This window comes from Leptopilina boulardi, unplaced genomic scaffold (assembly GCF_019393585.1).
Source record: "Leptopilina boulardi isolate dan_hultmark-lab unplaced genomic scaffold, ZJU_Lbou_2.1 LbouV2_327, whole genome shotgun sequence".
In the NCBI taxonomy this organism is placed as follows: domain Eukaryota; kingdom Metazoa; phylum Arthropoda; class Insecta; order Hymenoptera; family Figitidae; genus Leptopilina; species Leptopilina boulardi.
The window spans coordinates 301358-315589 of NW_026137893.1; the positions used below are offsets into that span (position 1 = coordinate 301358).

General features: G+C 27.7%; 2 protein-coding genes across 3 annotated transcripts in view; both read right to left on the reverse strand.

The window, feature by feature from the left end:
• Positions 1-14232, reverse strand: part of LOC127284996 (deoxynucleoside kinase) — a 421619-nt gene that overhangs the window by 103707 nt on the left and 303680 nt on the right. The gene's annotated exons all lie outside the window — the stretch shown is intronic.
• LOC127284994 (antichymotrypsin-2-like) lies at positions 7523-12624 on the reverse strand. The gene is made up of 8 exons (XM_051310748.1): positions 12486-12624; positions 11062-11195; positions 10225-10413; positions 9904-10114; positions 9559-9770; positions 9047-9232; positions 8608-8743; positions 7523-8511 (listed from the first exon to the last, which is right to left on the reverse strand). Exons 1-8 carry the CDS (start codon positions 12496-12498, stop codon positions 8369-8371), a joined length of 1224 nt encoding a protein of 407 aa, XP_051166705.1. The 5' UTR covers positions 12499-12624; the 3' UTR covers positions 7523-8368.

Sequence of the window (14232 nt, forward strand, 5' to 3'; positions counted from 1 at the left end):
AATAACAATATCTCATTCATATTTGGTACAGTTATTTAAAACCTAAAATCCTACTTATAAACAAAAAGAAGAAAATTCTGAGACATGACCCTTAAGGGGTTTCCTAAATTTTTTTGCCCTAAAATAGAAGGTTTTTAAAAGATCGTGTACTCATAAGTTTTAAAATATAATTGATCAAAAGTTTTTACATGTTACTATATACGTCAAGAACTATTTAAAAAAAAATTGCGATTTAAAAAAATATTATGCTCCTTCTACAGAGGTCGCTATGTACACTGGTCAAAATCAAGGTCCTTTACGGTAACCACTGTAGCTCATCGCAGAATCATCTAAAATAAAAAATTCAAACGTGATTTTAAAGTTTAAAACCTAATACAGGTTCTAAACCTCGAGATATTAAAAAAAATCAAAAATTAAAAAAATGGCAAGCTTTGGAACCCAAAAACTGAAAAAACACCATTTTTTTGACAATCAATCACTCACAAAAACCTGATTATTGAATATTTTAAATATATTAGAGGTTTAGGACCTGCAAAAACTTCCACTGAATCGAATGCAACTTGAATTTTTGAAATCGGTCAAACGGTTTTTGAGTTCTACTGGTTACCATTTTTAAATATAGTGTTTTGAGAAAAAAGCGTTTAATGTTTTGATATCAAAAGGTTATAATGAGTCAAGCAGAAGTAACTAAATCAGCTTGAAAATTCTTACTCAGGGGTTTTTGGGGTCGCTGATTACAAATATGATGTCAGATTTTAAAATTTCAAAATGGCGGATCCAATATGGCGGACATGAAAGTTAAAAATCAATTGCATTTACTCGAAACTTGGTACTCGGGGGTTTTTGGGGTCGCTGATTACGAATATGATGTCAGAATTTAAAAATTCAAAATGGCGGATTCAATATGGCAGCCACATTTAAGGAACCTTAAAGGAACCTGTACGGGGATTTTTAGCTGGGAACAGGGAACATGTTCCCTGACATTTTCGTTTTTTAGGGTGGCCACTAATTTCGTTCAACAAGATTCCCAGTCATTTCCCTGTTATTTTCTAATTTTTCCAAGTTTATTTTTTCTTATCAAATTAAAATTTTTTTTCTTGCAAACATGTATAAATCTACAAATATCTACGAAAATTGATTATATTTTATGAAAATAATTGTTTTTTAAGTTTATACATTATTTCTTTTATTGTATTATATTATTCTTGTATTGTAGTCAATTCAAAATTTTTTAAATCGCAATTTGGAGTAAAATGACGAATTCAATAAAACTTGGTAGTATGATACCAGGAGGCTAAAAAAATAGTCATTTTTTAAGAATTTTTTTTCAAAGAAAGATGTCAATTTATTAGAATGAAATTTTCTCCATAGAATTAAATAAATTTTAAAGTATAAACAAAAATTCTTATTATATAAAGATATCGATTTTTGTGACTCCTTCAACAACTTTTACCCATGGCTTCTCTAAAAAAGGTGTTTAACGATAGGCAAGATATTTTTAAATATGATAAACGGAAAAAAAATGAAAAATATTTAGTTAATTTAAGATCAAATCTTGTTTTCTTTTTGAAGGAATGAAAAAAATATTAGATTTTAACCAAATAGCAACTTTAAAAGAAGAAATAAAAAAAAATTTTTGAAGTTGCAACTTTGTTAATGTAATATTTTTTCATTCCTTTCAAGAAAAACTTTCTCCCTTTCAAGATTTGATCTTATATTAAATAAATATTTTGCTGTTTTTTTATTGCAGATGACCTAGTTGAAAAATATCTTGCTTATCGTAAGACACTTTTTTTAGAAAATCCGTGGGAAAATCATTGCAGCAGCCACAAAAATCGATATTTTTTGCAAAATTAAAAATGTTAGTTGTACTTCAAAAGTTATTCCCGGTTTTTTCCGGTCAATTTAAATTTTCGGTTTACCAGGTTAGTAGACACCCAGAATTTTTTTTATCAAATATAAGTTCTATCAAAAATTGCATTAAATGAAATTTCAATCAAATAAAACTTTAGTTAAATAAAAATTCTACAAATAATTCTGTAAAATTGTTATTTTGCTACATAAATTCATAACAAAAAATTTTATATATATTTGAGGATTAATTTATTAATTTTATTTATATATATTTCTCCCTATTTTTTGTCAAATCAACTGTCATTTTACGTTTTATTTTATAATTTTTTAGCTTGTTATTTTTTCTTTTTAAAAAGAATTTTTTTATTTAAATTTTTTTTATTTTATTAAAATCAAATTCATAACAAAAAATTTTATATATATTTTTTGCTGATTATTCAAATTGTATGTATCAAAAAAATGATTATTATATTATTTATATTCTCTTAATAATACATTCCCCCCTTTTAAATAAAAATTTTTTTTTAGGTAAAGAAAAATCTCAATTTTATCAATTTGGGTTGCAGCGAAGGAAAATTTGGTAAGTATTAAAATTCTTTTTATTTTCTTGATAATACATTCCCCCCCTTTTTTAAATAAAAAATATTTTTTCTTATAAAAATTTATGATTATCAAAAATAAAAATTTGAAAAAAACACAGTCAAAAATAAAAATAGGAAATACAATTTTTTTTTATAATTTAAATTGTAAATAATTTATGTGTGTTTTCTGACTGCGGAATGACTTCCAATCATGGATGTAGAGAGATCTGCATCTTGCACATCTCTCTTAATCCATGAATTGGGACCCTATTTTTTTTACAAAAAGCGCATTCAAAAATCCGCAACTCAAATCTATCGTTGGCCTTCATTTTATGCCAGAACATAAGTTGGAAGTTTGGTAGGCGAAACGCCCACAAACTTTCCCCCGTGTATTCCTTAATAATAAAATTTTCATGGAATTCCTCTTCTAGGAGGGTATTCTTCGTCTGTGCACATAATGCACAGAGTACTGTCCCTCCTCGATATTGCTCGAAAAAGGGGATCTCCAGATGATAGTATGGTTAAAAATTCTCCCAGAATTTGGAGATCCCCTTCGCCGGTAATGAAAGATTTTTTATCTTCTCCTTTTCATCTTCGATCTCAATAAGATCGGGGATCTGAAAAGAGAAAATATATATATTCATATACATATATACATACCCGTGTGGAAAAAGCCACGATCTTGCCCTCAAGAGTTCGGGGCCCCGGCGGGGGCCCATGAGGGCTGATCCATATGGCGAATCCATGAGGGGCAACGTAGGGGCCCCGCATGGATCGCCCTCATGATCGATTAGCAAAATTTTCTAAGTCCAAAATTCAAATATTTTTTCGTCAACAAAAAATGAATGTTTCCAATGATTCAAAACAACGAAAAACGCGTTTTTAATAAAAATATATTTACACTTTTTTTGAAAATTCACCTGAGATGATTCATGATAATAATCATAAAGCATATAATTAATTATATTTTATAAATTGCATTTGATTGGAAAATATAATTTTTTAATTAATTAATTTATTATTACTTTAAGTTATATCCGACAGTTAATTAATTAGAACGTTAATTAATAAATTCAATTTGAGTAAGAATTTAATTTAAAATTGAATAATTATTAAATAAATATGTTATTTATTCATAACTTAAGCTTATTTATTATTAATTAACTTTTATTATTAATATTATTGATTAAAAAACATTATGGCAAACTTGAGGGCAAGATGAGGGCAAACGTGAGGGCCCATAAGGGCGCCCGTAGGGGCACCCTCATGGATCGCCCATGCGGGCGCCCTCATCGATGAGCATGTCGTTTCCATGAGGGGCCCCTATGGATCATCCATATGCGCCCTCATGGCATGAGGGCGATCCATAAGGGCCCCCACTAGGGACCCACATCACTTTTCCACACGGGTACACATCCTCTTATTTATTTATTAAATATATTATTTTTTTTTTAAATTGTTCCCCCCCTTTTTTTCTTACATAGTTCTGTTCTAAAACCGCAATCAGCACTTCCATGATGTTTTTTTTTATTATTATTAGGAAAATCACCCTTCTTTTTTTTGAATTATTATTCACATGTTTGTAAAACACTTTTCTTCTTTTCTCTTTTTGACAGGTATTGCGTCTTAATTTAATATCCTTTGCTGCCATCTACTTCCGTTTTAATTCTGCTAACTTTTTTTTTAGGGATTTTTTTTTGTTGTGTGGGAAAATTCAAATTATCAAAAAGAAATATCATACCTTCTTGATTTTAATTAATTAATTTGTTTCTCCCCTTTTTCAGAATAACGGACTTCAGGACGTTATTTATTTTCAAAGGATATTAGGACATTTACTTTCCAGAGGATATTTATATTCAAAAGGACATCACGACATCCACCAAAAAAAATTTAAGGACATCAGGAATTTTATATTCAAAAGGACATCATGACATTCCTTGGACCTTTTCGGACAATTATTGTATTGATATTCAAGGAGCAACCTTTTAAGGAGAAATAAAAGAAAAGGACCAATTCAAAATTTCCATTCATCATAGAATCTAATCTACCGCCGTGGGATTTAAAATACATATATATTAAGACCATCTCCTATGGGAGATCGTCCAAACAAAAATAGACCATCCCTTTTATTAGAAATTTTTTTTTGGATCGTCTTAACAAAATTTTTTTTTCTACTAACTTTCCCTTAATTTTCTCTTTACAGTAATAAAATTCTGCCTTTTTATAATCTTATAAATGCATGTTTTACGCGATTCACGTGTACGATTTTTCTTTCACATGAATCAATTTGAATTTCAATATTATATTAGTTTATAATTCTTGTAATTTTAAAAGGACCTGTGTAGTGATCTTCAAATTTATTTTCTCTTTTTTCGTTTGTTAGATAAATATATTCACCCTTTTTAAAATTCTTTTCATTTATTTTCATATCGTAATATTTTTTGCACCGTTGTTTTGAAGACATTAATCTGGTAATTACCATTGATTCTGTTTCGGCTATTTGTTTCAATAACTCATTTACATATAAATCATAAGTAATTGAAAATTGATTTTTGGCAAATTCTGATGGAATTCGCGCCTTTTTTCAAAATACCATTTCATGAGGAGTTATCCCTGTAGATTCATGTAAAGATGTATTAAAAGAAAATATTGCTGATTGTAACCAACAATTCCAATTTGTCTTTTCACAATAATGTCTCAAATATTCAATGAAAGTATGATGACTTCTTTCTAGAGCCCCTAATGATTGTGGATGATATGCGGTAGATTTGATTTTTTTAATTTTAAATAATCTAGCTATTGATTTCATGAGTTCACTTATAAATTAAGAAACTTGATCAGTATGAATGGCTTCTGGACAACGAAATAAACAAATAAAATTATCAACAAACGCAACTGCCATTGATGCTGCATCTGCTTTTGATAATGGGATTGCACATGAATATTTACTGAGACAATCTTGCCATGTAAGGATATATTTACTTCCTGATTCTGTGGCTGCGCGCGCATGGTGTTGCCAACTGCCGCCGAATTGAAAATGAAAAAAAAGTTATATATTACAAATATTAAATTCATTGCATGTGTGTATTATTCGGGAAAAAAATTTTGTTATTTGTAAAAGAAAAATTTATTAAAAGATTAATAATTTACATTTTTCTTACCTTAAAAAACGATGAGACGGCGGCAGCAACATCAATAGCAACAACAACAACAAATAATTTATTAAACTTTACAACGTCTTTACAGCTTCAAAGATACATAACCTCAACTATTTCGTGAGCACGAGATCACGCACAATTTTTTTTTTCATTTTCAACTCGGCGACAGTTAGCAACACCATGCGCGCGCAACCAACTCCAACCGACTTGGACTTGGAGTTGCCAAACGGGGCTATTGTAGAAGCTCCATCATATAACTTAGGTCGGAGTTACATGTTGCTGTAAATGCAGAATTCAAAACCGAAAATAAGGAGAGTGAAAATGATAGTAATATATCCCTGTCCTTTTCACTTTCATTATTTTTGGTTTCATTTATATAATACAAAAACTCGAATCAATAAATGTAAATTCAATTGATTCAGGTGAAAAGAATTCAAGTTAAAAAAAAGAACTCATCGTAACGTCCCACCCTACTGAAAATCCCTGTACAAGATCTTGTACAATTTCCTGTACAGGATCAGCAAGTGAACTTGTACAAGTTCTGACCAGTTCCTGTATTTGGAACAAGTTCATGTGTGAGATCTTGTACAAGATCTGGTGCAAGATCTTGTACAAGAATGATACTTGTACAAGAAAATGAACATGATCTTGTACAATTTCATGTATAAGTACTTGTACATGAACACGTTCATGTTCTTGCACATGTATAGTTGTAAAAATTTTTTTTAATAAAATTTGAGGTTTTGGTAATTTTTAACCTCTAAGATTCGTAACTCATGCATGCTAAAAACTATTGCGCAGCTGTAAAGGTTAAAGTAAACTATTGCGCAGCCTTTGAAGTTTTTAATTTTTAGTAAAGAAAAAAAATTAACACGTGCAAGAGCATGGACGTGGTCATGCACAAGAACTTATACATGAAATTGTACAAGATCATGTACAAAAAAAAATTTGATCTCAAATAATTAAATTAATATTTGCTTTTAAATGTGCATCTTTATTAGTAATTGTATTAAAAAAAGATTAAAATAATTTTTTTAAATCATTTTGCAACAGTTATATTAAATATAATAATAATAGTTATTTTTCATGAACGCGTCGTAATTGATGCACTTGCCCCTATAAATTTCTTAAAAATATGCATTAATTTTAAAAGTTAATTTTTTTTTAAATTCAAAGTAACGATTTCAATATGGCGGACGAGGTTTTCAAATATTAATAACTATTTTGTTTCCGACAATTTGAATTTTTTAAAACTAAGTCCGAAATGAAGATCTTCGTCACTCGCAGCGTTAATTTATATGGTTGATATTTTTTTTAATTAACACAGAATTGTATTACTCATATAATATAATTATAGTATATAATTAACTATTTTTCTGTTAAAATTTAGTAGGAGGCAACAATTTAGAACTTTTAACTACATATTATAAAAATAATTTTTTAAAAACTGCTAAAAATTATAATCATTATATGAATTTTATTATATAACTACAAAACTTTTTTAAGTTACGACTAAGATTGTAAACGTATTTCAAATTATCCAATTTTAGGCTAATTCAATAACTTAATAAGGCCCATAATTGTTTTTTAAGATATTTTAAATCAAACAATTTTTAAATTGACTTGAAAACTAATTAAAATTATAGTAATGTTACTTTTTGAGGTTGTGTTGTACCCTTATTTATAAAATTATTGATTGCGAACCACCTTGATTGCGTGAACGAAATAATAATCATAATTCATAAGTACAAAAATTACCGAAATAATACGAAAAATGAGCAACTATAATAAAATCGAAAGAAACGTTGAATTTTACATTTAATAATTAAATTTATATTGAGGAATCAAATTATTAACTACATATTTTATATATATATATATATATATATATATATAGAAGCGTAGGATTAATTAATCAATTAATTCAAGTACATTTAAATTTGAATTTATGTTCTTTTATAAATGGTTACATTATAAAAATATCCAGATAATTATTACACAATATGTATTTTTTTCTAACTTTAAAAATTAAATGTATGAAAAAATATTTTTAACCCTCGGAGCACACACCTCTTTTTTCGAACAAGTAGCACAGTCTGGGTTGCTGTGACCCTGTTTACTTTACAAAACTCCCCCACTTTTGAACTATTAGACTGATCAACACAAAAAAAATATTTTTTTATTCATTGAACCTTGTAAAATAAGAATATGCAGTTTAGAAATATTATTAAATTATTTGCATATTGAAAAAAAATTCGTGAAGTTAACTAATTAAAAAGAAAAAATTGAATTTAAAAAAAAATGTAACTCTTGTAATTTTTAATATTTTAAGTTAAAAATTGGGATTTATATTCTCGAAGTGTGTTAGAATAAGGGAAAAAATACAACCTTATTTTATTTTTTAGAAAAGGTATTTATTTTGTAGTTTAACGAAGGTAACTTTTAAGACGATAAAAATGTGATTTTCGACACAACTTTTTAAAACTATACTTTTTTATTAACATATTTACTAGTATTTTATTATTTTCTTTGGATTATCATGTTACTTATTATTCCTTACTAGTTAGTTACCACTATATGGCCTTAGGTTCGTGTTGTATTGCCGACTTTTCAAATTACACTTCATTGAAATTAATGACAGGGCCTGTGTGACCCAGTATGTGCTCCGAGGGTTAAATAGGCGCTTACAAGATATTCTTAAATTTAGAATTTTCTTCTAATGTGTGTATTTTGGCCTTGCAAACTCATGTAACTCCATAATTTGTATGTTATAAATTACTGTATATGTTTGACGTTACCAGCAAACAATACAACATGATTATTTTCATCAATTGATTTAATAATTTTATAATGAAACGGATGATTAGCATTAAATTCAGGAGAATCGGGTCTCATCATTCTGTAGCTGAAAACTGAAGCTGAAAAAAAATACCACACAAAAAATTAATTTTTTTACTTTAAATGTAATTAAGAATTGAAAATATTATATAATAGAAATTTAAAAAAAGACTTACCTGAAGCTGCATCAGCTTCAGCACCATTCTCATTGACTTCAATAAAAGTTTTATGCATAATTTTACACCCACCAATTATGTCATCTGTAATGCGAGTGAAGTTTGCGACATCCATAAACAAATCATTTATACCCATCTATTATATGTGGAAGTAAATGTTTTAGTTTAGTATTTAAAAAATGAAAATCAGGTAAAAGTAATTAATTAATAATGTTGGATATAAAAAATTGACAGTTATTTTAAATTTATAATAATTTGTAGCAAATTTTGTAACCAACAGATTTTGACGTGAAAAATTTATTAATTCATTCAAAAGCATGTGCACCACTTTTATCCTTCAATAATAAAAAAGAGCAAATGAATAATTCCATTTTTCACGTTAATTTCTGTCCAATACAAAATGTGTTTCAAATTAGAGTAAACTTAAAATGTAACCAACCTTATGTAAAGCATCATACAAGTCAGTGGTAGCTTCAACCCGAAATTTAGGCAAATTCAATTTAACTTTAATAAGCGATAGAGATTTTCTGAGGACTCTAAGGTTTACTCTCTCTAAAATACTTTCAACATCGTCCAAACCATACATTTCATCAGGAAGCACGATAAGCATACTAAGTTCGTCACCCTGTAAAAGAAAAAAGTCAATCTTAATCTTATCCAACATCCTAATACGAAATGATTCCAGAATTTATATGTACAAAATCATCATTGTTGCGGCATGATACCACATTTGTACATATGCAGATTGTTAATTAAACTTTTTGAAAATTTTTCAAAAAAAAATTATATCTTGTAAACGGTTTGCTAAAAAAAATTATCAAAAATATATTGAAAGCTAATTTCAATTAGTATTAAAAGAATCATAATATTTCATAAAATTAATCAGAGATATAAATGCAAAATAATGTGGTTCATCTTGTATAGTGATAGAAAGAATATAGAGAATCTCACCTTATATGGCAATTCTATGAATTTAGCTTTTATTGCAGGAACATGTACAAATCTATATTCAGCTATTTGAATCATAGTAGGTACGTTAGTAGTTTGATGATTATAGCCATAAAAGAACAAATTAGTAACAACGTTGAACTTATTCTTCCATTCACCTTTAAAGTGAATGGCATTAGTGAGGACCATTTTAGTAGATGCTACATCTATATCATCTGAAAAAAAGTGAATGTAGATTAAAATCAAAAAATTTTATTTAGAAATGTTCACCACTTCATAGCTTTATAGTTAAAACAAACTTTACACTTATTTTTCTTATCAAAAAATTTTTCCAAATTATATACGTACTTGGTGATAATATATTGTTGATTTTGTTATTTGTTTGTCTCGAAATCCATCCATTAATCGCATTTGCTGTTGCTGTTGGAGTTCCAAAATTCGCTAAAAATTCATGTGCTTTAAAGTAATTAAATAATTCGTATCTAAATGATTCCTTAAGTCTTAGACTATGACTGACGAATATTGCGTTAGAAATTTGTAATTCTGCATCTGTGACATTCTAAAAAAAATGCAATATAACTTATAAAGATAGTATGCCGGATTAAAGTTTGGGACAAAGTAATCCAAATGTTGGAACTAATTTCACCGCGCATTTACTTATGTTCTTACCATCCAGTTTTCCATAATCAACTTATAATTATTTAAAATTTGTGCGCCCGACTGGGATGGCTGATTGATAGCTGTGACTATTTGAGATCTAGTTCTTCCTCCAGCTCCAACGGCAAGTATAGCTAAGAGTATATTTATACTCAAAGGAGATAATAAAACATTTTGTATGGATCCTTTTGACGCTGCATTCTAGACATCAGAATAAAAATATATGAAACATCTTTACAATATTTATTAAAAATTTATTGTTCAGATCTTATATAGATATACTAGCTACCCTGCGCGCTTCGCGCGCCAACCCCCCGTTATTTATTGGTTTTGTTGATAGCCATATGACCTATTTTGAATTTATGTTTGGCCAATTTCTGGAATTTAAAACTATTATAAATATTTTATTATTTATTTTTTTTAAATCTTATTTATGATTTTTATTATTTTTAATTTTTAAAACAAAATTTATTTAATTTTTTAAAATTTCCTGCCATAATTTGACCTACATATAAAGTTATGTTCGTTTTTTGGTCATTTTCCTTTAAAGTTTGACCTAAATTTTAAAGTTATGTTTGTTTCTTGGTCGTTTCCCGACAAAATAACTAAACCTCAAAATTTAGGTCAATTTTGGTGGAAAATCCACCACCCCTTCAACGTAAGAGAGGGGGACGACTTGCGGCTTTATTCAGAGTCTTGAAACGAACAGAACCTCAAAACTTAGATCATTTTTGGCGAGGGGGGATGAAGGGGGGGGGGACTTGCGGCTGTATTCAGAGTCTTGAAACAGCGGTAGCGGCGTTGGCGGCGATATCTTTTTGTAATATAGGTATATATATATATATATACCTTGTATAAGTTGTTATTGAAGTTTTCCAAGATATCATAAAAGTTGAGTGGTTCTGCATTATCGTAATTTACGTTACCATAAGCAATTACTGTATAAATACTACAAGAACCTATTAGAAAAAACGACAGTAAATCTGCAAAAAAAGACACAAATCACATTTAGAATTAGAATCTTGGGCGCCAAAATGAAAATATGTAACACGCCACAAGAAAAGATAACATAGAGGCAAACAAATTTTAAGTTATGTTTGTAGTTTTTAAATTGAAAATACTTTCCAAGAATAATTTTAATATATCCCTAATAACACAAGATATCTTGGGATATATTGATAATATCCCGCAGATATCCTAGGGATGTCCTATGGATATCAAAAGGATCTCTTAAGCATATCCAAAAAATCGGCGGTTTGGATATATCCTGGATATCCCATGGATATCTGAGTATATCCACATGATATCTTCTGGATATCTCTATAGACTGTCATAAATGTCCTCCAGATATCCCATAGATATCGTCAGGATATTCCACAGATATTTTCAGTATATCTTCTGGATGTCAAGAAGATATTCTCAGGATGGGGACCATTCTAGGATATCGACCATTGATATGGATATCCTATGGATATCCTAGGGATATCCTTTTGTTATGAGGGATAATACTTCATAATATATAAGACTTTATTAAATCAAATATATTAAATAAAAACTGATTTTAATTTTATATAATTAAAAATAATCATATTTAATTAATGCTAAAACTATCACTAAACATAACCTAAACTTTTTTGCTTTTAAGGTCCTTTTTCTCATAGTGAAGCCTTAAATATACCCAAGTAGCACGATATATCAACCAGATGTCACGGTGATATCACCGGGGAATGTCACCGTGACATCAGGAAAATGTCAAAATGTCCGCCTTACGGTGATATCACACGGTGACATCGAGGTGATATCATGGTGATATCACCGTGATATCACCGTGATATAATGTTGATATTTTACAGGGGTTTAAAATTTTTAATAATTTAAAAAATAATAATAAATAAAAAAAATAATAAAAATAATAATTTCTAAAAAATTTTAAATCCCTGTAAAATATTAACATGATATCACCATGATATCACCGTGATATGACTGTGATATCACCTTGATGTCACCTCGATGTCACCGTGTGATATCACCGTAAGGCGGACATTTTCCTGATGTCACGGTGACATACCTCGGTGATATCACCGTGACATCTGGTTGATATATCGTGCAACTTGGGTATATGTATTAAGTATTTTAAACATATAAAAAACAAAGTAAATAATTCTCCTTTATTATACCGTAAGAAAATTGTTATGAAAAATTATTTTTTTAATAAATTTGAAAAATAAAATTAATTTTAAATAAAATATTTAAAACATAACGAAAAAACTTACTTGTGAACATCATTTTGATGCAGCAATATAGATACGACTATATTGAAGACTTCAATTTATTTAACAGTTTGAGACTGATATAATTTGCTAGTTGTTAGTTGGATATATATACACCTAGGTACAGTAAAATATTGTGAAATATTTATTGTATGTAAATAAAATTAACTTATTAAACTTATAAAAGGAAAAATTATTTCTTTAATATGTAAATAATAAACTTTAATCTAATGTACATATAGTATACAGAAGATCCGGAAGAGTTTTCAGTAACATTAACAAATTTTGTATTAATAATGATAGCGATAAAGTAATTATATACATAACTAATCTTAAAACCAATGTCAAAATAGAAATTACTTACACGTGTAATTTATATATTTAAATTTTTTTCGAAATTTTAAGAATTGTTACACATGTAACTATACGCGTGTAATCCATACCATACTGTGAGTTTTAATGATAAAAGGTCGTTTTTTTCAATTGACGTACTGATCGATTTTTTTAAAATGTTTTCAAAAAAGTACTTCTTTTTACGAAATTTTTAAGCCTAGCCCGGTAATGGGCAAACAATTTTTACAATATTTTTGGAATTTTTCAAAATTCTTTGAATTTAAATTTTTTAAAAATATTTTTGGTTTTTTTATACTACGTACTTTTATGTATATGTTAATGAGCTGATTACGAAAATCATAATGACAATACCCGAAAATTTAATTTTTATTATAAAAACCATAAAAAAGTGCTAAAATTGTTTTTTTCGTTTATTAGGTAAAATATGCAAAATTAAAAAAAAATGCAAAAGATGTAAAAAATGTAATTTAATACGATATATAACTTTTGTCTAAAAGTTTTTTTTTTAATTTTACATATTTTACCTAATAAACGAAAAGTACCATAAATTTTAGAACTTTTTTATGGTTTTCACCATAAAAATCAAATTTTCGGGTATTGTCATTATGATTTTCGTAATCAGCTCATTAACATATACATAAAAGTACGTAGTATAAAAAAACCAAAAATATTTTTAAAAAACTTAAATTCAAAGAATTTTGAAAAATTCCAAAAATATTGTAAAAATCGTTTGCCCATTACCGGGCTAGGCTTAAAAGTTTCGTAAAAAGAAGTTCTTTTTTTGAAAAAATTTAAAAAAAAATCGATCAGTACTTCAATTGAGAAAAATGACTTTTTATCATTAAAACTCAAAAATTTGATAGTAATATCGGTTAAAAAAAAATTTTGATCTGTTTTTTTTGAATAATACGTTTAAAAACACACATTTAAAAAAAAAAACTTTTTTAAAATTGATGCATTTTTAAGAAAGTTATGAGCTTTCAAAAATTAAAAGTGATGAAAATTCTCCAATTTTCAAAATTCCATAACTCGAAGATGCCTTGGTAAAAAATTTTTAAAAATTTATGAAAGCTAGTCTCAATTAGTAATAAAAGAAAAAAAAATTGAAGATGCAATTATATATATATATATATATATATATAAACTTAATAAAACTTTCTAAAAAGTATCAAAAGCATCGATTACACATGTAATTGATGTATTCCATGCCGTCAAAGTCCATCTGCAATTGCATCTTCAATTTTTTTTTCTTTTAGTACTAATTGAGACTAGCTTTCATAAATTTTTAAAATTTTTTTACCAAGGCATCTTCGAGTTATGGAATTTTGAAAATTGGAGAATTTTCATCACTTTTAATGATGATATATATATATATATATATATGTTACGGGCAATG

Coding starts and splice junctions, on each gene's coding strand:
- LOC127284994 (XM_051310748.1), bottom strand. Junction 10,115..10,224: donor TGATTATGGAAAACTGGATG/GTAAGAACATAA, acceptor CATTTTTTTTAG/AATGTCACAGATGCAGAATT. Junction 8,512..8,607: donor TGAAGCTGATGCAGCTTCAG/GTAAGTCTTTTT, acceptor ATTTTTTTTCAG/CTTCAGTTTTCAGCTACAGA.